This window comes from Rhopalosiphum maidis, chromosome 2 (genome assembly GCF_003676215.2).
Source record: "Rhopalosiphum maidis isolate BTI-1 chromosome 2, ASM367621v3, whole genome shotgun sequence".
Lineage (NCBI taxonomy): Eukaryota > Metazoa > Arthropoda > Insecta > Hemiptera > Aphididae > Rhopalosiphum > Rhopalosiphum maidis.
In genome coordinates, this window is record NC_040878.1 from 89,045,788 (window position 1) to 89,067,516 (window position 21,729).

Sequence of the window (21,729 nt, forward strand, 5' to 3'; positions counted from 1 at the left end):
TGCAACGCATGAACACTGAAATACCGATAAAGTTCTTGCAGACTTAAAGTTTGATATTAGTTCAATTCATATTTCGTACTAATATTAATATTGGCAACACGAAATTAGTTCTACTGGACGCAAATTTGCTAAGTTTCGAGTGGGTTTTTTTTTGTGTTTAGCATTTGTTTACCCGGTAGTGGGCCGCTAAATATTAATTTTCTCTCGGGCCAATAAGATTAATTTTCTCGAAAACGATTTATACATTATCACAGAACGCTCGTAGCTATACAACTCGAAAAAATCTGCGGCAAAGAACAACGGACTTCGTAGTCGCAATTTTTATCATTATTTTATCTTAGTAGCGTTGAGGGGGTTATTGAGCTGATGATAAGCACCCCCAATTTCGAAATTAGAAACTGAACCATTTGTGAACTGATTGAAACAATAATGGAGAGTGAGGGGGCTTCAGAATCACCAACTTTTCCATTGAAATTTTACCGCTGCCGGCATACTCTATCGTAAAACCATCAGGTTCGTACTGTATAATAATCGTTATAATATCTCGTTTGGTTTTCTCGTCAGTTTGAAATCTGCGTTTTCCGCGCGGATTTATTAAATTGGTATTACCTATATTAATATGATTATTAGTGTTATCGGAACTCGCGGTCCCGGATGCACTTAATACTCTACGCTCGGTGCTCGTTTACACACACACACACACACACACACACACAAACGAAAGCACTTATTATACCTATAAGTGCATTATATTATAATATTTAATAATATATGGACGATGTATATTATATTTGCATGTGATATTACACGCAGACGAGTATCATCTGTGTGCACTATACGCTGACATGATATCGCGTTCTCGTGTACGTTGGATGATGGAGGGATGGGGGGGGGGTTATAGACGTATAATAATATATTACATATATATTATTCTACGCGGTCGAGCGCTTTTTTCCAAGTACTCTCTTGACCCGAGGACTAACTTGTAGACAAACTTAACGTTTTAAATGGGGAAACAATGGGATGCATAACAATATTGGCGTTACACTCAGGCGCGCACACACGCCCGCGATGTATACATAGCTATTATCCCAACTGCTCTCGAAAATGGGTCAGCGTATTATATACGTTCGACGGTAGAATAGTAATAATAATGTTGATAATAATAATAATAATAGCATATAATATTGTAGTATAAATATATGTGTGTGTGTGTGTGTGTGTGTGTGTGTGTGTGTACAAACAGACTAAGTCGCGTCGATGAAAGTGGCGCAGAACACTATTTGCGCCCGGCAATGTTTTAAACAGATACGCGCAGGATAGGTGTAATAAATATATATTCATAATTCAATGCGAGACCTCGTATAGGTGATAATCGTCGTTTTGCGAACCCGTCGAGGACTTTTGATTGTATGTGCAGATGATTTATGAAAGTGTTTCTCTGCAAAAATGATGTTCTCGTACGGGGACGTGCGCAGAAAAAAGTTTTTTGGGGGGTGTTTTTGAAAATCATTTATTGAAAAGTAGGACTTTTTTTAATAAATATACAAACATTTCTTATGAAAATTAGGTATACTTAAAATACTTTTTTTAAATACAAACATTGATATAACAAAATTAACGTTGAAATATTGAATAAGTAAATAACCATTCAAAAACCCGAGTATTTCGGGGGGTGTTTGAACGCCCAAAACACCCTCTTGTATACGTTCCTGTTATCGTAGGTATGTGATTTAAAAATACGAATAGTTATTATAGCACTAGAACAATATGTGTTGTTCTAAATTTTCTAAATCTAATATATTATGTATTTTTTGTATTTTTTTTTTTTAAGTATCCACGACGAACGTTTTAAAAACGTACTTGATTTTGTGCACAAATTTAAAATAAACTTGGTTTTTAGCAAATATCCACATGACAATTTAATATAAATTTTCGATATAATGGTAATAGACGGAAATTTTAAAATCGCGTTTCTCACGTTTTGCTTTGCTCTTATGTCCGGTTTATCGAGGTGCTGCTGCTCAATCAATATTATTTTATCTATTTCGGCTTCAGCCATAACAAGCAGAAATTCATAATATTATTATTTGTGCGAACAGTCCGCTGTAGTCCACTGCAAGATATGACTCGACTGAAAAAGTACGAATAGACCGCCACTGCTAGTAAGTATACATTGTACCTACCTATAATTTTATATTATTCGAAAATTTTCGATTAATAATAGAATGATGATTAATGTTTGAAAGGATTGTGCCATTAACTGTGTTTGATGATTAAAGCGTACTCATTTTTCGCGTAAAAAACTGTATGAAACGCTCTGAATTTGTTTGGAATCTTCCCATAATATTAGAGGTAAAAATAATAATAATAACAATTTTGTTAGTTCAAAATATTTATTGTGGTATATATAATATGTTATAACATAATAACTAATATCTATAAAACATATATATAGTTACGGCATAATTATGTATAAAAATTTAAAATAAAAAAATATAATATATATACATTCAAAAAAGTAAAAAATACGATTGAAATAGACAATTAATCAATAACAAAAAACAAAACGAGTGATTTTTAATACTTTTAAAATACCGTCTTATTTTTGCCTATGTTAGATAATACTCTATATGCATCGTATGTTGTAAATCGACATCCGTTGCCTGTCATCGATTTATTAGCATTATAAAAAAGTTGTTTTAAAAAAATAATCAATATTAATTTAAGTATACGTCTCATTTTACGTCCGCTATTATTGGATATTCAAAATTAGTATATTTAAGATAAAATTATTTATGTTTATTTCTGAAAATTCTAAAGAAACCCATATCAACTATATCTGTTTCATGTCTCGACCGTCATTGATTATTTTTTATTAGACATTTTAATACTTCCTCGTTGGCTGCTATAGCTCCATCCATCGTTTACACGTGAAACATTTATCTAAAATTAGTGGGGATTACATTTCGAATAAACTCATAAACTCCGCCTACTTTCTAACGTTAAATTTGGACGACCATATATGTACAATAAACATATTGTATAATATTATACAGTTGACGAATGATAGTACGATCGAAGGAACAACGCAAAAGGACTCCTATCAAATTATGTGGTTCTTATCGTACTAATTCGTATGTTGTTATTTTATAAATGTTGTTTATACGCGGAAGATATTATATATTATTGATTTAAATTATATCATCAAAAATATTAAGTGTCTATCAACGACAACAGCAATGATACTGCAATATAACCACTAATCACACCAAACTTATTTGCATAAAATATAATAATGTATAAAATCGTTAAAAAAAATAAACAAAATAAAACCACGAATTAAAAAATGAAATTATATTTATATAAATACGCATATTATTATAGTATATTTTTTGACACACTGGCTAGAGGACTTGGAGATTTTCACAGTTTTTCATTTTCGTGTCCTCTTTGCCAAACACCCACGTGAGCATCTGTCTAGCTTTGAGACTGGCTTTTAGGATGTTCCGGTTTTTGTACCAATGGTCGTGTCCCACGCCACCGTCGGCCCTCTTGAGTCTGATCTGCGTGAGGATACCCACCAGCAGCTCGTCGACGTTATGATTGATGCCGACCGACACTTCGATGTACTTGGCCCTGCACGTACACGCTAAATATCTACCCTCTGTACGAAAAACAAAAAAAAAAAATGGTATTGTTATATATTAATATTTCTATAGACAATCGATCCTAAGTTTTTAATCTTGAATTTTTTGTCTAAAATAATTTTAAAAGAAAAAAAAGTTACTAGCAACCGAAAGTCTAATAAAACATTCTGTAACTATAATATAGTCGTTTCGATTTTGTAAATAGAGTTTCGGATAAACGTCCATTAAGTGTACCGACGTAATTTAGAAAATAATTTTCTTGTTTCGAAACCTGTATATATTTTTTAATTTTCGAATATACCATATCGAAAATATTTTTAAACACGTAGTATGAATATATTTTTATTTTGTTAAAAGCAAAATCTGGCTATAAAATCAAATATATAGTAGTCGTTAATCGTAATATCAATATAATCAGTTAAAACGCTTAAAAGTTGATGGTTAACATACAAATTAAGTTTGAAGAAATATTAAATGTTTGAGTTGCATGTATCTTAAACATTTTTCTGAAAGAAAATTGTATAACAGAAACGAAATAATTTAACTTTGCGAAATAATGAGCGTTTGTCGTTAAGAAATTGAATCACCTCGTATACACACTCCCGTACCTCGTACAGAATGTACGATGACCCGATTACTATACAATATATTATAACTACTTTAACTAATCTAATTGACTGTTGAAATAAAATAGCTTTTTCCGTTGATTCAAAAATAAATAGGTATAGTTACATGATTTTAAACAATAATAATTATTTTTGTAAAGCATATAGTATATACTAACTGAATGGTTGAATGTCACAGTTTCCAAGAAGAAAGCGTAGAAGAGAGGGAGGGCTCTTCTACAACCTATCAAAATCCTCTGCCTGAATTTTACTGTTAAAATCTAATTACGCAAATACTTCATAATGGTCAATATCTATAAATAATCAATACAAAACAATAATGTAATCTTCTATTTTATTTTTGAGCTCATCTCTGCGTACGAGTATTTTTTTATATATCCAATAGCTGGTGCTGTCGCAAATGTATATTTAATAATAATAACAAAATCCAAACACTGTAAGTTCTGTTATATTTCTTAAATTTCTTATTTTTAATTATTTCCTAAATAATATTATACTTATAGATAGGCACAGCATACTCTGTACGTGATCTATAATATGTACTAATTAAAAACAAGTAAATAAACTTTTTAAACTGAATTAAGTTAACATTTTTTTTTCATATTAACTTTAAAATTAACGAGCCAAATTTATGATTTTTCAACTATCAACTTCTAATTTATTTTAACGTTGAGTTCACTTAACTTAACTTAAATTGAGTTAATTATTTTCCTTAACTTGATCATCTTTGAATAGTTATGTACATAGTACTGCTAAACAATAAATAGTGTAATCGGAATTTTTTCAAGGAGCGGGGCCTACTAATAAGTTAAATTTATGTGCTGAATGTTAGAAAATATCCTTCATAGCTATATTACCATTTTCGTTATTATAATGACCATAATATTAAGTTATTATTAATAACTAACACAATCGTTATTATTATTATTATCATCAATAATTTACTCGTCATATTACGTATATTCCTAGTTATAAATAAAAACCTATTTAAAAAATTATTTTTTAAATATGCTTTATATTAATCGTTAATTAAGATTCGACAAAGGAAATATCTAAGGTTTTCTTTACATTTTATAGGCGGAGTTTACATGGTGATTCTTATAAAAGAGTATCTAAACTTTATAGAAGTTAACATTTACTAGTCACTAGTTTTTTAGCGGCCTTAAATAAGCAATCTTTAGAAATGTCGAGGAAAAACAACATTTTAACAAAACTACTAGTAGTCACTTACGTCTGTAATTACTATTGATGTGACACGCGTACTAACAGAACTGTGTAGAGTAATATTTAGTGCCAACCAAAATCATCACTCGGCATTTTACCAAATTTAAATTGTAAATATAACTTTATAAGCGGTGTTGAGCGTTTTAATTTTAATTTTTTCGATAATAGTTTGAAAACTTGAAATTGTATTGAATATACTATAAAAAAAAAAAAAAACATAAAACCAAATAAACGTTTATAACTTAATTGTTTGGAGTTTAAAAAAAGTTATCCAATTTATTGTTATTATTAACGTCGTGTATTTTACGAAGATGACTACAATTAATTACCATTTGATATTATTTCATTTTCACGTTAAATGAAAAACACCATAATTATAGTACATAGGTACAACGTATAACCATCACGAATTCATTAATTTGGTTTAACAAACATTTTTGTCGAAATCTATTATTTAAAAGTACGCAGAAATTGTAACATAATCTAATATCATTAGGAATGTGAATATTATAATGCACTAAAAAAACAGTATAAAATGCATTGAAAATTAAAACCAACAACGTTTTTCATACTTTATATTTAAATAACAGCTATGTGGCATAAAATATGTCAACAGTTTCAGTTAACTAGTTAAACATTCTAAAATACTTTACAATGCATTTAAAGAAACAACAATTATTTATTTATAGTTATATAAAAATAAAACAAGTAGAATAAATGCATTAAATGTATTATCTAATCGTAAAAATTTGTTTAGTGTACATTATGTGACGTGTAAAAACTAATATTGTATTAGTTTTATAAAAATACAAAATATAATGAAATTCACATATAATAATATTATAAAGTATTATATGGCAAAAAAAAATTAATAGTTTAAAAATTATATAATGGGTTAATTATATGATGTTTATTCTACAATAAATACTGATTGGACGAATAAGTATGGATAGGTTTATAGGTAAATCAATTAATATATTGTATAGACGTATAGTTATGAGTACATTGGAAATTCAAAAAATAAAAACAATTAAATCAAATCACATAGGTAGATATATAATTAATAATTAATAATGAATTGATATTGTAATATTATAGTAATATCGCCCGTCTTACTCACGCGGGTAAAAATAATTTCACTCGCTCAAACGGCTTTCACCCGAATAAGATTACACTTCTATATAAACCCAAATGTTTGAATATCACTTCAGAGGGTAGGAAACATCATGTGTAGATACCTACGAATAAATAGTGCGTGTGATGTTCACGCATTCGTCACGGACGCGTTAATCACGTCCGAGATTATAACTAATATAATTAATAATAATTAATTAGTAAAAATCTATATTACACCATATCGTCGGGTGCGTATCGATTTATTTTGTTTCTGGACGCTGTCGTGCGTACAGGTTTTTAATTGTTTCACAAATCTTCTCGCGCTGACTATTAATTAACGGTGTGCGTACTCAAGACTCCATATATGATATATTCTCTAATTATTTGCTGACATTATTATTGTTGTTATTATTAAACAATCTATACAATATAATGCAAAATAATATAGTATCGTTACGGCACAACCGTTACGGGTTTCTTTAATGTCATTTTGGAATAAAATGCGAATTCTGATGCATAGTCATTCCATTTACGCAGTAAGTGGTAAGTACTGCTACGTGCTCTGATATTCTATAACAACGTAACAAGATACCGCGGCGTAAGCAACATATTCCAGAATATGACGAGGCAGAGTTAAGTAAAACAATATTATGTATGATGATTTGTAGGCCTGGTATATCCTGGTACTTATCGATATACATCAATTATATAAACAAGGATTATACTCTCGTTTTTTGCAAAACGCATTTAACACAGGAATAAATGCGATGCGTAGGTTCAAGAAACGCTACGCAGTAGACTTAACCAGGTATGAGCAGCTGCGCGTTACAATGACCTTAAGGATTTGGACGTAAGAGGTATGTCATCCGGATGCCATAAGATAATAAGGATTATCGCACATACCTACGCACGAACCGTGGGAACACGACGCGCGACGGTGTGCATCTCTTGACCAGAAGGGCTATGACCGAGTATAGACAGTATAGTGGGAAAAGCACCTATATAAAAGAGTCGGAGATTGGACTTTTTAAGACGTGACGTACAAGAGTCAGAGCGAGCAAGATCAGAGAAACTTCATCTGATAGAACGCCGATTTTCAACATGTTTACTGAGAGAGGAGATCCTGAAAATTAATATCTACCTATTGTACCTATTTCAAAAATAATATTTTTATTTTTATTAAAAACAAGTATTGACGGTATTTTTTTTTAAATACCTATGTGCTTATATTGATACGATATTGGTGTCTGAGGGGGTTTAGTAAAAAAAAAAAAAAACTTGATGTTACAAACAATGAAGTTTCTACTTAGTATTAGTATATATTGATGTATTATTATATAAGTTGAGCTATTATACTGTTATAAAAGTTGCAAAAGCATCTCAGTGCCTATAGTGATAACTAGACTTTGTTAATACTTATGCAAATCATTGGATTATTTTTACCTATTAATTTATTTGCTTCGGGCATTGTTAAAAAGATATAATTTGGAATGGATACATTCAAAAACATCTTAGTAAATATTTATCAATGAAAATATTAATTTTATACAATATAACAACATTATTTGTTTAAAATCTAATACTTCATAACATGCAGCATATTCAAACAAATTATGAAAAATATAATAAACTTATGATTGTATTTTTAATTTTTAATATTATAATAATTTTATTATCAAAAATTGAAAATTATTTGATGGACTTAATTAGATCCAAAATATTGAAAATAGTGTATCGGCTATAAAATTATATAATATACTTATAATAGGTGCCCATCAAATTTCATTCTATTAATAATGTTATTATTTTGATGAACTATATCATTAGGGATCACTAGAACGTATTTGTATCTTGATAACTAGATAACTAGGTCTTAACTCTATTAAAAGTTATAATAAGTGTTATAACATATTATAAACATGAACTAATAATTCTTGAGTTTTCAACGAATTATGAATAACTAATAAGTTTTTATAAATATTAATAATAGTTAGATGTCATTATTTAAAGAAGAAGAAGACAATATTTTAGAATATTTAATACTAAACAAGAAGAGAAAATCCACAAAAATTATGTTTTTAATGAGAAAGAAGAATTTCTACGACTTTTTATTTCACCGCGACTTTTGCACAGCTCCATACATTGTTGCATATACTTGAACCACTATAATACCATAAATTATTGTTACGTGTGATTTACCTATCGGTATTCAATGGTACATATGAATTATTTATTTTTTTTTTTTGTTTATATATTTATTATTATTATTATTATAATATTACAAAACCCAAATCAATATTAAAAAAAATTATAAATAATAAAACAAAATAAATGGTAAAACCAATCATTTTCGTTCTTAAGATAATATTATTATCAGTTTTTTTATAAAAACAACTTCTAACGTTTATTATTTTATCTTAATTATAGCAATAATAATCATGTTATGCTATAGATAATATATTTTTAAATACAACTTTTTCTCAAACACTAGTAATCACTATTCACTAACGTGTAACCGATAGATCACTTGCGCTAGGTAGATCACGTATAACAATAATGATACCTAGTAAGTAACTCGAAACAAATAAATCTATATCTAGTTGATCACGATTTTAACAATAGTACTTTTATATAAGGGGTATTTTTAATCAAGATTTTTTTGTTTTTGCGAAACTAAAAAACGCAACGATTAATGATAGAATAAGTGTGACCGGTAGAATGGATTACTCTAAATGTGATGTAATGAGCTTGCTTGAAACTCCTCAAAGATTGGACATTTTTTAAAATTCCGTTAGCTCTCGATTTAACGAGAGGCTTTTTTTAAATTCTGAGTGGAACGATAAATGCACTGGTTTTACAATGATGTGTAATGTGTATGTGTTTTTTTGTGGTTGTGTACACTTTTTATAGCAGGGTAAATGCTTCGATCTTCAACTTCAAAGGTTTCTGATAACAAATCGGATCATATTAGTACTTTGAGAGGAAGAGGAAGGTAATCAAAAGAAAGTGCTTTTCAGAATAATCGAGATAAATAAAAAAAAATGAGAAAGCTCTCTTTGCTGTATAGTAGTTGTTGAGTTTACCTCGAAATTGAGTCGGTCGGTGTAATGGATATGTTAAATTTGAATTCAACGATAAATCGTAGCATACATAATACGAGTCTCAGCGGAGACTATCTATTAGTTTTTTTTGTCATATTATTATATATTTTATATATAAGATTAATAATTTATTTTACTATTAACAGTTGTAGGTTGAATTAATTTTTATTAAAAACTTCGCTATAAAATAAAAATTATACATTTAAATCATATAAATTGGTAGTGTAAAAGTGGTGTAAACTAGAAATAGGCTAGAATTGGACTAAATATTTTGAAAATGTCAATATGTATAGTAAATAGTAAAATCATAATATATGTAAATGTTCTAAGCTCATAAATTATATTTTTGAATTACAACAAAATAACTACAATTATTCTAATTGTTTAAATATTCAATAACGTAAAAATGGTTCAGATGTCTTTTTTATTGAAAAAAAAATTATCAATGACATTAATTTACATAATATAATATATATAATATAGAATGATAGATTATCTTGGTGCACTAAGAATCTTCTTCGTATTCAATTATTTATCATTAAATTTATATTTCAGCAGTAACTATATCTTAATGCTGAGGTACATAAGTACATTCGATGTCTATTATATAGTAATAGCAGTGTGTCTTTCGCGGTTTTCTTAACTTCTAATACAAACAGTATAATAACGTGGAGGATATGTAGATAATTATCATTGTCAAATTTACTTCTGATGTTTAAAGACATATTATAAACGTTTTGGCGATCAAAGACTGTGGTAAATTTGGGATGTTTATAATACGCAGACCGTCGTTGTTATTATCAATTGACCGTGCATGTGTTGGATTAGCCAATTGTTCGAACAACGTTGTTCTCGAAGGCGGATATCAATGAACAGTGAATAATCGTTTCCGATTTGATATTGCTTTAAACATGTCTGCGTAAATATTATATTTATTATTAAATGATAACAATAATAATGTATTAAACACAATTTTTCGTTCGGATGTTTTTATAGCGCCCTTGTATACGGACTTGTAAAATGTATTTATCTTGTTCGTCTCGAAGGGTAAACAATAATATGCAAGAAAAAATGGGTTTTTAATCATACAACTTTTGCAACGTGTAAATAATAATGTAAACAATATTGTTCAGATTGTTTGAAGTAAATTTGTGGATTATGCTTAGCATTTAGAAAAACAACAAACAAACTATAAAAACGCGAATAGCTTCCGAAGTGTTACGTGGGTGGCGGGGAGGAGTGGTAAGATCTTACTCGAGTGTCGTATATGATTTTTTTGCTTCTTATTAAAGTTATTGTATACGAATAAATATTTAATTTTTGCATCAATATTTATTATTTGACCATCCCCGAACAAGCATCCAAACCTTACAAACGATTCCATAAAAACTAACATCTTAGTTAAAATCTTTTGATTTTCTATTTTCTCTTTTGATAGTATTTAATATCTGTTACATAACATATAATATATGAATGCATATATATACCTATTATTTATTTATACAATTATTAAGCAAACATATTATTCCGGTTGAGTTATTACTACAACCTCTAAGGATATTTGTATTATATATTATATATTAGGTATTATGTATATAAATGTTATTGGTTAGATATGTTTTTTCGGTTCTAAAAATCTAAAAATTATATCTGAACATTTTGTACACTATCTGATAATTCAACAATAATAATAATTTTAGTTATTTTGTAGTAATTCATAAATATAATTTAATACCAATAGGATTTTTCTCAAACAATGTTATTTCATTTTAATATTTCTTATTAAATAAATCGCATTAAAAAAAATATATTTACTTAACAATTGATCATTAACATCACTCGACTTTGTATACGACAGATAGTCGTAGAAAGTAGGTTAATATGTAACTGATCATCTGCTATACAATAGGTGTCAAGTGTACTTCGAAATTCGTTGAAAAACCGTTGCATATGAAAAAACGATTCTTAGCCGAGATCACCTTGTATTAGTAATTTAATATATTAATATTATTATGTAGTAATAATTTATTTTACTATAAATAATAATATTGAATTAATTGTTGACAAAAAAAAATGTTACAATATTATATGCATGTATCACATGATTATAATATTAATAGCTATTAATTTTTAAATCAAAACGTATCCACTTATCATAGAATGGTATGAATAAGCTGCAGTAACTTAAAATTAATCTAAATATTTTGGAAATGTTATTGTGAATGTTGAAATAGAAAAAAAAGCAAATAAATTTCATTCTCTTTGAATAATATTTTGAATTACAACAAAATATTTAAAATTGTTATTATTCATTTAAATATACAATTCCATCAAAATTTGAACAACTAAAAACAATTTTTTTTAAGATTTTTAGGTATCAATAAAAAATACACATGATGACATTTGTAATACATTTTAAAGCCTTAACAATAAAAATTGAACATTTTATATATTTTTAATTATAATAAATGTTTTAATATTTAAACTTCAAACGTTTGGAAAAAAAAATCATGCCTTTGTCATTTAAATATTTTTTAACTCTTTTAAAAAAAAAAAATTGTGGTACTCGTGTTTTATATTAAATTCTTATGATTTTTAATCGATAATGACATTTTTTATGAATTCTTTAAAAAAATAAACCAACAAATAATGAAAACTTTAAATAACTCTAAATAGTTTAAATTTAGTCAACATATTGGAACAAAATTTGTTGTCTGAAATTGTGAAACATTTTTATGTGACCCACGAATAGGAAAAGTATTGGCGTTTGAATATCACGTATTGTATAATGAAAGAATCTACTTTATTTCATCCTTACGCGTTATGCTCTTGGTCACTTAATTCATTTTTTTAGCTTTGCGTTTAAAACATTTTTTTTTATGAAACTTTAGTTATCTAGTTTAGCTAACTACAAAAACGTTAGAATTATTATTTTATCATTAATATCGATGTTGACTTTATTTTAAATAATTTCAGACTCAGCATAATAGAGATAAATGATGTTTATAGATAAAAAACTTATCCTCTTCCCTCGTATTAAATTATCACTAAACTAAGATAATTAATATATTTGTACACTTTTTGTAAAACAGGAGAAAGAATATTAATATAATTTAATGTAATTCCTTTCTTTATCGGTAGCTCAACAAACGTATACAATATATGTTCACTGAAATGCACACATTTCACACTTGAATATTATGTGAGCGCACAAGTACTAAATAATAGTAAACACTATATTATATAAAATATTGTTATTATTATTAAGAGGCCGATTCTTGGACTTTGTCTCGATTGTTGTTCAGTTAAATAATGTATATTCGTGAGTATTATTTTCATTTTTAATAACATTGGTTTCAATAAGAGCCTTTTGTGTAGTGTAATATACATATATATCCTAAGTAACATTATTAAATATATTAAGTGATGTGTTTTAATAGATTACACTACATTTTTCAATCAAATTTTTAGTCTATCAAAAACTGATTTTGCATTTTAGTTTGAAATACTTTTAATACTAAATTTTTAATCATTTTCCGTAAATATCTATGGCCTCGTGTACAAATTTATTTTTAATTCAAAATGTTGGTTTCATATATTGTGAAAAAGAACCAAAAAATAATCTTGATAAGAATATTAAAAATCTATATCTAAATAAAATATAAAATACGGCAAAATGTATTTATATAAAAACATATATTTTAAAACTTTTATTTGTATAAATAGATAGTTTAATATATATTATTATATGATATAATAATGTAATATACATACCCTGGGCCGCCACTTCTCTGCTTCTGGCCATGTCGACTTTGTTGCCGACCAATATGACTGGTCTCGGTCGTGACATTTCGTGTTCCCGGAGATTTTTCAGTATCGTCTCGGCCATTTCAAAACTGTTTTTGTCCACCACTGAGAAGATTACTAAGTACGCGTCTGCGGGTTTGCTCCCAGTCATGTCGATCTTCCTTCGTCTATATACATACATAATAATATAATATTCTGTATTATAAGTTTTTTTGATTTTTTCAAATACTATTTTAACGTTGTATAGTGGCAACACGACAAAATATGTAATATTAATACACATTTTTTTGTACACTCTGCATAATAGATGTCTAACATTTGACGATATAATACTATAATATAAGCATTTATAAGCTCCATGTATACCAATACAACAACGTGAAATCAATATTATTGTCTACGAAAGTTATTAGCAGCTATTACTAATTTAGTTATGAATAAATAATATAATATATTACAGCATTATATTATGCATGACGATGGACAGTTCATTGACTATGAAAAAAACGCATTAAGTAGATTTATTAGGATTGGCGCAAAATCAAATTTCGTTCTGGGCAACTTATAAGAAATAAGTACTCTCTCCTAAAAATCGTTAATATACAGCTGCATTTACATTTACTCATACACAATAATTTGTACGTGTATGAAAGTAACTTTGGATATTATCATTGAACATTAATGAAATTCGATTGTATACACAGTTAATTAAACGTGATAAGCAAACATTCGTATTTTTATCTATTTATTGCTTTTAGAAGATAACGAACAAATTCGTACTATGAGTTTAAAAAGAGCAATCAAATATGTGATTTTATGTCAAGCCTTACAGTTACAAAGAAATTATCTATAAAACTGTGCAATTGTTCTACATAAAATAGGTAACATACTAAACTTCTAAAACTAAAATTATATCTTAAGAAAAACAATTAAATAAATATTTTGCACAGGTAGTGGATTATTATTTTAAATATTTATATTTTGTTTTTCAATAGGTATCAGAGTTAAAATTTTGTGTTTAAAAATTACAATTTTTAACGTTTTAATTTAACACATTATAATTTATTATATAATATTTTTTTTTCTATATAAAAGCAGCGAGTTGTATTAATTTTCTATGCATAAAAGGTACATTGTATATTATAAATATAATAAATAAAATCATTTTACCAAAATTTCTCCGTCATTTATAAATCTCAATTCAGATTCCTCGCCGTTTAACATTATGCACACCGATTGCATTGACGATTCGTAGTTGTCTGAAATAACACATACGATTTAATAGTATGTATATTAATATAGCTTTGGTGTGATATATAGCAATGATTTCAAGTGGAGTAAAATACACATTTGTAATTCAGCCTGGCTAGCGTAAATACTTGTCTCGACCAGATTTTGAAAATTGGTAGCTTTTAAAAAAAAGTCTAAAATCACGCCCCCCACTATAATAAAATATGATATATAATACACAACAATAATATATAATATTATTATGGTTATAAACGTTGTATACAAATATGATATAGTCACGTCATTGGTCTGGTCGGAAATATAATGTCAAAATTTGAAACGCGAGTCGTCGCCGAAGAGCCGGGCAACTTATCGTCGTTGATAATTTATGATAGTTGTCGTACTTGTAGTAGATGAGGTGGTGGTAGTAATATAAGTATTAGTTGTAGATTGTAGAAGTTATATAGTGACAGTGCTATATTGCCAAAGGATTTTCTGCCTCGTCGCAGTAGGGTCGAGAAAATAGTTTGAAATATTTGAATGCCGTTTATCGGAGAATAGGTCGTATCAGCCTCGACGGTGTTGTCACCACCATCTAGGCGAATATTAGTAAAATTATGACAACAATAAAAAATGATAATAATATAATAATTGTTATCATAATTATATTATATTACAGCTATTCATATCACGATTTTTACATTGTCATTTAATACACATTAGAGGAGTCGGGAAAATAAATAGATAATTCTAAAAGAACTATTTCGGAGAATAAAGTATTTTATGAAATCATTATTATTGATTTTTGATCTACATAAAAGTGCCAACATTATCTTAACTTTTATAACTCTGATTAAAAATCAATATTATATTAAATTTTTCAAAAATAAAATATCGAAATAAGTTAATACAATATATATTATAATATATTGCACTTTTGCACCGAGTTCAGTTGCAGTGGAGGTACGTAGAGTTTTAAACTATACTTACGAAACATAAACTTTTTCAATGGCTCAAACAAATATTATATTATATCATATAGTGAAACTTCCATATAACGAAGTCAAAAAAGCAACAACAAAAAATCCATAATATGGAGGAATTCCTTAAATAGAATTATGTATTCATGAACAATGAAGGTCATAGTTCTTAAAAATATTTCGTTAAACAAAACATTTTGTAAAATGGAAGTTTCACTGTATAACTTATTGAGAAATATGTTAAAATTTGATACATCTATTTTTGTTTTTGTTTGATTATTATTACCTTATTATTAGGGCTTTGCTGTGTTTATAATAATATATTATATTTTTATATTTAGCTCGGTCGATCGCATTATTATAATAATATAATCTTGGCGAAGATATATAATAACAATAATTATAGTAAAATTCGATGAAAAATAGTCGACCTCAATCAAAATTGTGGTAGTGTAGCATTAATAATATTATATTATTCTTATGGACGGTGGCATGTATTTTTATATGTAATATAGTAATATACCAATATACGTATATATTATACTATTTATACACTTAAACCGTATTGGGACCGACTGCGATAAACTCGAAGACGAAAATAAGCGTCAAGCATTCATATTTTTGTGAAGTTACGATAGGTATATATTATTTGTCTATTTAGGCACTTAGAGTACTTTTAATAAATGGCCATAACTATACATTTTGAACAAAACTAATTTTACTCATAACTAAATTTAAATTTACGATTGTATATAATTTATTTACTCGATAGTATTGAATGATTTTGGAGAGAATAAAATATTATTAGAAACATTAGGCACCTGTTTGTAAATAAAATTCTTCATTATTTTTATTCATTTGAATATTGAATCAATAATTTAATTTTACTTTAAGTATGGTAAGCGGATACTTCACTATAAACTTAATAACGAAGAGTTTCTCGAAAACTATTTTCTATGAATCAAGAATCAAGACATCGGATTGTATGTTTATATAAACTTATGCTAAAAAGAAAAATTATTTGTTCAATTTGCAATGAATATGTATCAACTTTCTTCATAGAAAGTATAATACAAAGATACTATGTTACATCTTTAAGTATACAATGAATAGGTAGTTTTAGTTTAAAAAAAAAAAATGTCGGTATTGAAAAATAGTAATAAAAATTAGATTTTCTTTTCAAAGATGAAGTAGTTAAAATTATTAAATAATAAAAAAACCTAGTGTTGCTTATTAAATAGTTAATTTAATAACTCTTAAATATATACTATTAGATAAAGAGAGGCGAGGACGCAACACGAAGCTTATACAAATATGTATAATGTATATATTATATTAATGTGTTATAAAGGAATTCCACGACAAACCTCTTTGCTTCTCATAGGCATTAATGTATTCTGAAGTCATAAACTGACTTATGAGAGTGGTCTTTCCCACTCCTCTTGATCCCATAAGGGATACTGTGTACGAAACGATTTCGTCGCCGCTTTCGTTTTGATGGTGTTGCTGGTGATGCTGATAATGAACTTGCTGTTGTTGCACCTGCTGCTGTTGGCTATTATTGTCGTACGGGATCGGTGGCGTGCATTCCTTAGGGTCGTCTTCTCGGGCCAGGCTGTTGCTCCTCGACCTGCGTTTCCTGAACGAATCGCCTCTATTGACGATACCTGTGAAATAAACATCATTATCGTCTTATTGAGTTTTTGGAAAAAATATTAATTGTGTTCACATAAAAAAAATTGGTTATCTTAAAATAAAATGCATTCATTGTTCTAAAAATGTATAAACTATTTTATAAAAATTTAATTTTTTAAAATTGTACACGATATCAATACGTTTTCTTTTATTTAATTCTTATTTAATTTTTACTATTAAAAACCATAATATGGGTAAAACCATTTTTGACAACTGACATCTTAAAATTTATATAAGTAATAAAAGAGTAAAAGATTTTTTTGAACATTCTTTTAAAATACCTATTCTAATCATTCTTTTAATAATAACTATATGAAATCTTCTCTACTAATTGTTGTAGTTTTAGAAACTTTTACTTTTTCAATAATAGTAAAAATTGATTAAATTTTGAACAACACATTGTATCTCAAAATAGTTTTATTTGATACGGTTTTTACATTTTACCAGTTACCACTATCAGTTTATCAACACTATCTCACCTTTTGATGTGAAACTAAACGACCTAAGTCTGTACGAGTTTTCAGGATCTTCGGGTTCTGCGAGTTTTTTGTTTTCACCCGGCGGCACGTCTAAGAACGCTCCGGATTTCCTGTGGTTTGAGTTGACTTTCCTGGAAGATGGTTTCCGTTTGAACGCCGTTCCATCTGAAAAAAAGAAGAACTTTATTTTTAAAACGATTTATACTCACCGAAGAGAAATATAGCGCATTCACGCACTAACATATTATATATATACAAATATGAATGATAAATAAAACCTTAGTCGGCAATGGATCAATGGCAAGGCGTTTTGCCAAAGGGCCACTCCAGTCATGTTTCTATATATAAATCCATGAACCGACGATCCTTTGTTAGTGGCAATAGACAGAGAGTAGAGTCGTGTGCGCATATACTACGGTTCAAGTTATCATATATATATAAATATGAACATGATTTGATCTTTCCGCACGCATAAGAGAGACGGTATATGAAGCAAGATGGATGCATTTTACACACATGCTATACGTGTCTTCACATATTTATTATAACAAATGTAAAATGTAGATTTTTGTATGTATAGAGATTTCAGCGATTGAAGAGACGTCCGGAAATCCGTTTTATAAGCGTTGTAAAAACGTGCCGTTGCCAAATCAAAGATCTATTTCCAAGTCTATACGCTCTATTATTATAATTTTTATGTTTTTTTATTCGTCAAAACATCGAATTCATATTGTAATATTCGATATGGATTGATATTTTGTTCGTCGCAGAAATGAATAATAATAATGATACTGAAAATAAAAGTGAAAACGGTAGAACCAAGCTAGTGCTCAATGTTTGTCAAACCTGAACGAAAATGTAGTAAAAATATTCCTAAGATTTAAATTATTTGAATGTAAACCTATTATATTTGTTAAAGATATTTCAATTTTTATTTATATTAAACTGTCTACAATTATAAGATACTAAAATCACCAAACTGTATAGTGAGATTAGATTATAGAGTTTAGAGTCCAGTGTATTAAATATGACGTCTTGATTAAATATTGCTAATATTGGAATATGTGAATAGAAAGATACATTTAAATAAGTTTAGATAATATTATTTTAACTATTAAAACTAAAAGAAAATAATTGGGTAGTAAGATACATTCAAATAAATCCTAAAAAGAATACGAGTCACATTAAAACAAGACAACATTTTTAGGGGGGGGACATATAATATATTTGATGGGGCCTTATCCCCGTCTCCGCCCATAGCACCACCGATTTTGGCTTCCGTTTTCGCCATCTAATAAGTGTACGATCTATAATATCGTATAGGCTCTGATGATATACATAATACACTGCTGTTGTATATATAGGTACATCAGTAGCGTGCTCGTTCGTATTTGGCTCAGCAGAGACGAAAAAACAACAATCGTTGTCGACGATTTTGGCACGTTCCCATTGTAAATCACCACTCTTACTGCGTGCGGCCGTGTTTCTGTTAATTGCCGTGCGTTGTATAATATTAAGTACAACGTATATAGGGTGATCTGTTCATTTGACTTCATTAATTTTCTAAATAGAAAATAATGATTTTTAAACCTATTTTATTATTCCGTAATCAATGCCCAACCCTTTTTACATTATATACGTTGATATATCTAAAATAATATATCAAATATAATTTAATGAATAGTTTTTTTTTCTTATGCTTGAGAATTTTAAGTTTAGATCTACAGAGTAGCGAATCAAATTTTTTGCCAGGATACCTATCAATCGATATTTCAAATTAAGAAGTATTCACCTTTTGTTCCCTATACAAATTAAAGGATAATTTGTTAACTTAAAAAACGACTTAGATGAAAAAAAGTAAAAGATAATTTTTTTTTTTAACAAGTATTTATAATTTACATAAAATATATTCGGTATAATATGCAAAAATACAAACAATGATTTAGGAAATACATGATCATGAATTATATAGGTATATCTCCACATTGAAGCTGCGCAATGAACGTGATTCAAAATAGTTTAAAACGGAAAAATAGCGAATTGAATCTTTTTTGACAAATTTTGGGGTTTTGACCTTAGCAATAAGTAGGTAATGTGTGTAATAATGTTGCGTCTTGAGAAAAGACTGTGATGCGAATGTTATATAATTTATGTAAGACAGTGTTTTGTATTTACAGACTATATTATATGTACAGTATAGAACTTGAGTTTTTATTGAAGCGCAATGGCTGTGTACTGCCATATGACATCATCTATTCAGTGTGTAAACACAGCTCCATACATGCTTTTCGAGGAATAAAGCTTATATATAAAAAAAATATCTCGTTTTATTTTGAGATTTTATATATAATCTTTTTTTTGGAATGCATTCTACAAAGCGCTTGGGTAATGTTTGATATCTAGATGTCTTGACTAGAAAATATTATTATTGTGATATCGTATTTTTGACTTGTAGAAAAAAATATTTTTTAAAAGTAATATAGACAAATTATATTAAAATTATATTATATTATATTATTATATTTTAAAAAAATTACTTATATATAGAGGATATTGATTACTCTAAAATAGTTTCATATTTTTTATACAACTTTTTTATTTTCTTATAAATTAAGTATTAACTGAAACGTTTTTTTTTTTAGCTTATTTCTGTTCTCGATAATTGTATAGAGTATTTTTTCACCGTATAATTTGGTGTTATTAAAAATTACTATCTGTTTTATTTGTCAAGGTATTTGAGTTGAGTATTTGATTGGGTATAATTTACAATAAAAAATATGTAATATACTACATAATATTATACACAAATATTATACTATAACTAGCTGTCCATGTGCACTTCGTCGGCTAGTCGCTCGTACAAAATGAACTCGTGTTGAGTTTGGTTGCCTATAATGCTAACAGTGCTAACATTTAGCGTAAGGATAAAAACTATTTTTGGTTTTCTGATTTGGTGTGTAGATGATACTAACATATATCAATTTTACAGAACTGTCACGCCTAGAGTTGCATTTTTTCAATCGATTAACCGATTATGTATCATTCATTAAAAATAATTTATTATTCGAATAATCGATCAAATAATCGCACAGCCCTAAACATAATAAAGAGATCATTAACCGGAATAAAAATGTTCCTATCTTATGACGAAAATAAAATTACATAAATTTATCATAATTTCATTTAAATCGATTGAGTAATTACGGAATGCATTGAGAACATCATATACTCGTACTAGTTGAATACCAAATTTTCAAATATATTAGTTAAGTATTTTCGTATTAGTAGGTATCTATCTTTATTAAATATTACTTAGATTTAATTGACAAACGATGCAATTGGGGTTATAAAAAATAAAAATAAAATAATATAAATATACTATTTTTATTTATTAATTATCAATATATTATTTGAGGTATACAATTATACGTTAAATATTAAAAAATATTTGTGTAGTGCCACCCTCAGTGGTGGGGCGAGGTAAAATTTATATGTGAGTGAAGTAGATTTAAAAAGGCCCTTTTTTCAATTTTTTTAGTAAACATTATTTAAGTAACAATAGTTATTTAATAAATATTAAGATTTAGAATTTTTTTAAACAATAAACTCTAATTATTAGCCTTTTATTTGCAAATGTAGTTTTAATATAATTTTATTTACATATAATTATAAAACTAAATACTTACATATTTTTTTAAATTAATAATACTATAAGAAGTTTTATTTTATTTTTTTATTTACAAGAAATGGACTTTTCGGTATTTTGCTTCACTAAATGTTTTAAGTATATCTTCGTAATTTAAATTATTCGCAATTTTCGT

At 27.6% G+C, this 21,729-nt stretch overlaps 1 protein-coding gene across 1 annotated transcript in view; it reads right to left on the reverse strand.

The window, feature by feature from the left end:
- Positions 1-3,330: 3,330 nt before the first annotated feature.
- The window catches only part of LOC113551658 (GTP-binding protein GEM), a 29,371-nt gene continuing 10,972 nt past the window's right edge, over positions 3,331-21,729 (reverse strand). Inside the window, 6 exon segments of the mRNA XM_026954034.1 lie at positions 3,331-3,667; positions 13,492-13,675; positions 13,677-13,691; positions 14,695-14,783; positions 17,102-17,401; positions 17,909-18,073. Coding sequence (XP_026809835.1) covers positions 3,408-3,667; positions 13,492-13,675; positions 13,677-13,691; positions 14,695-14,783; positions 17,102-17,401; positions 17,909-18,073 — 1,013 coding nt within the window. The 3' untranslated portion in view covers positions 3,331-3,407.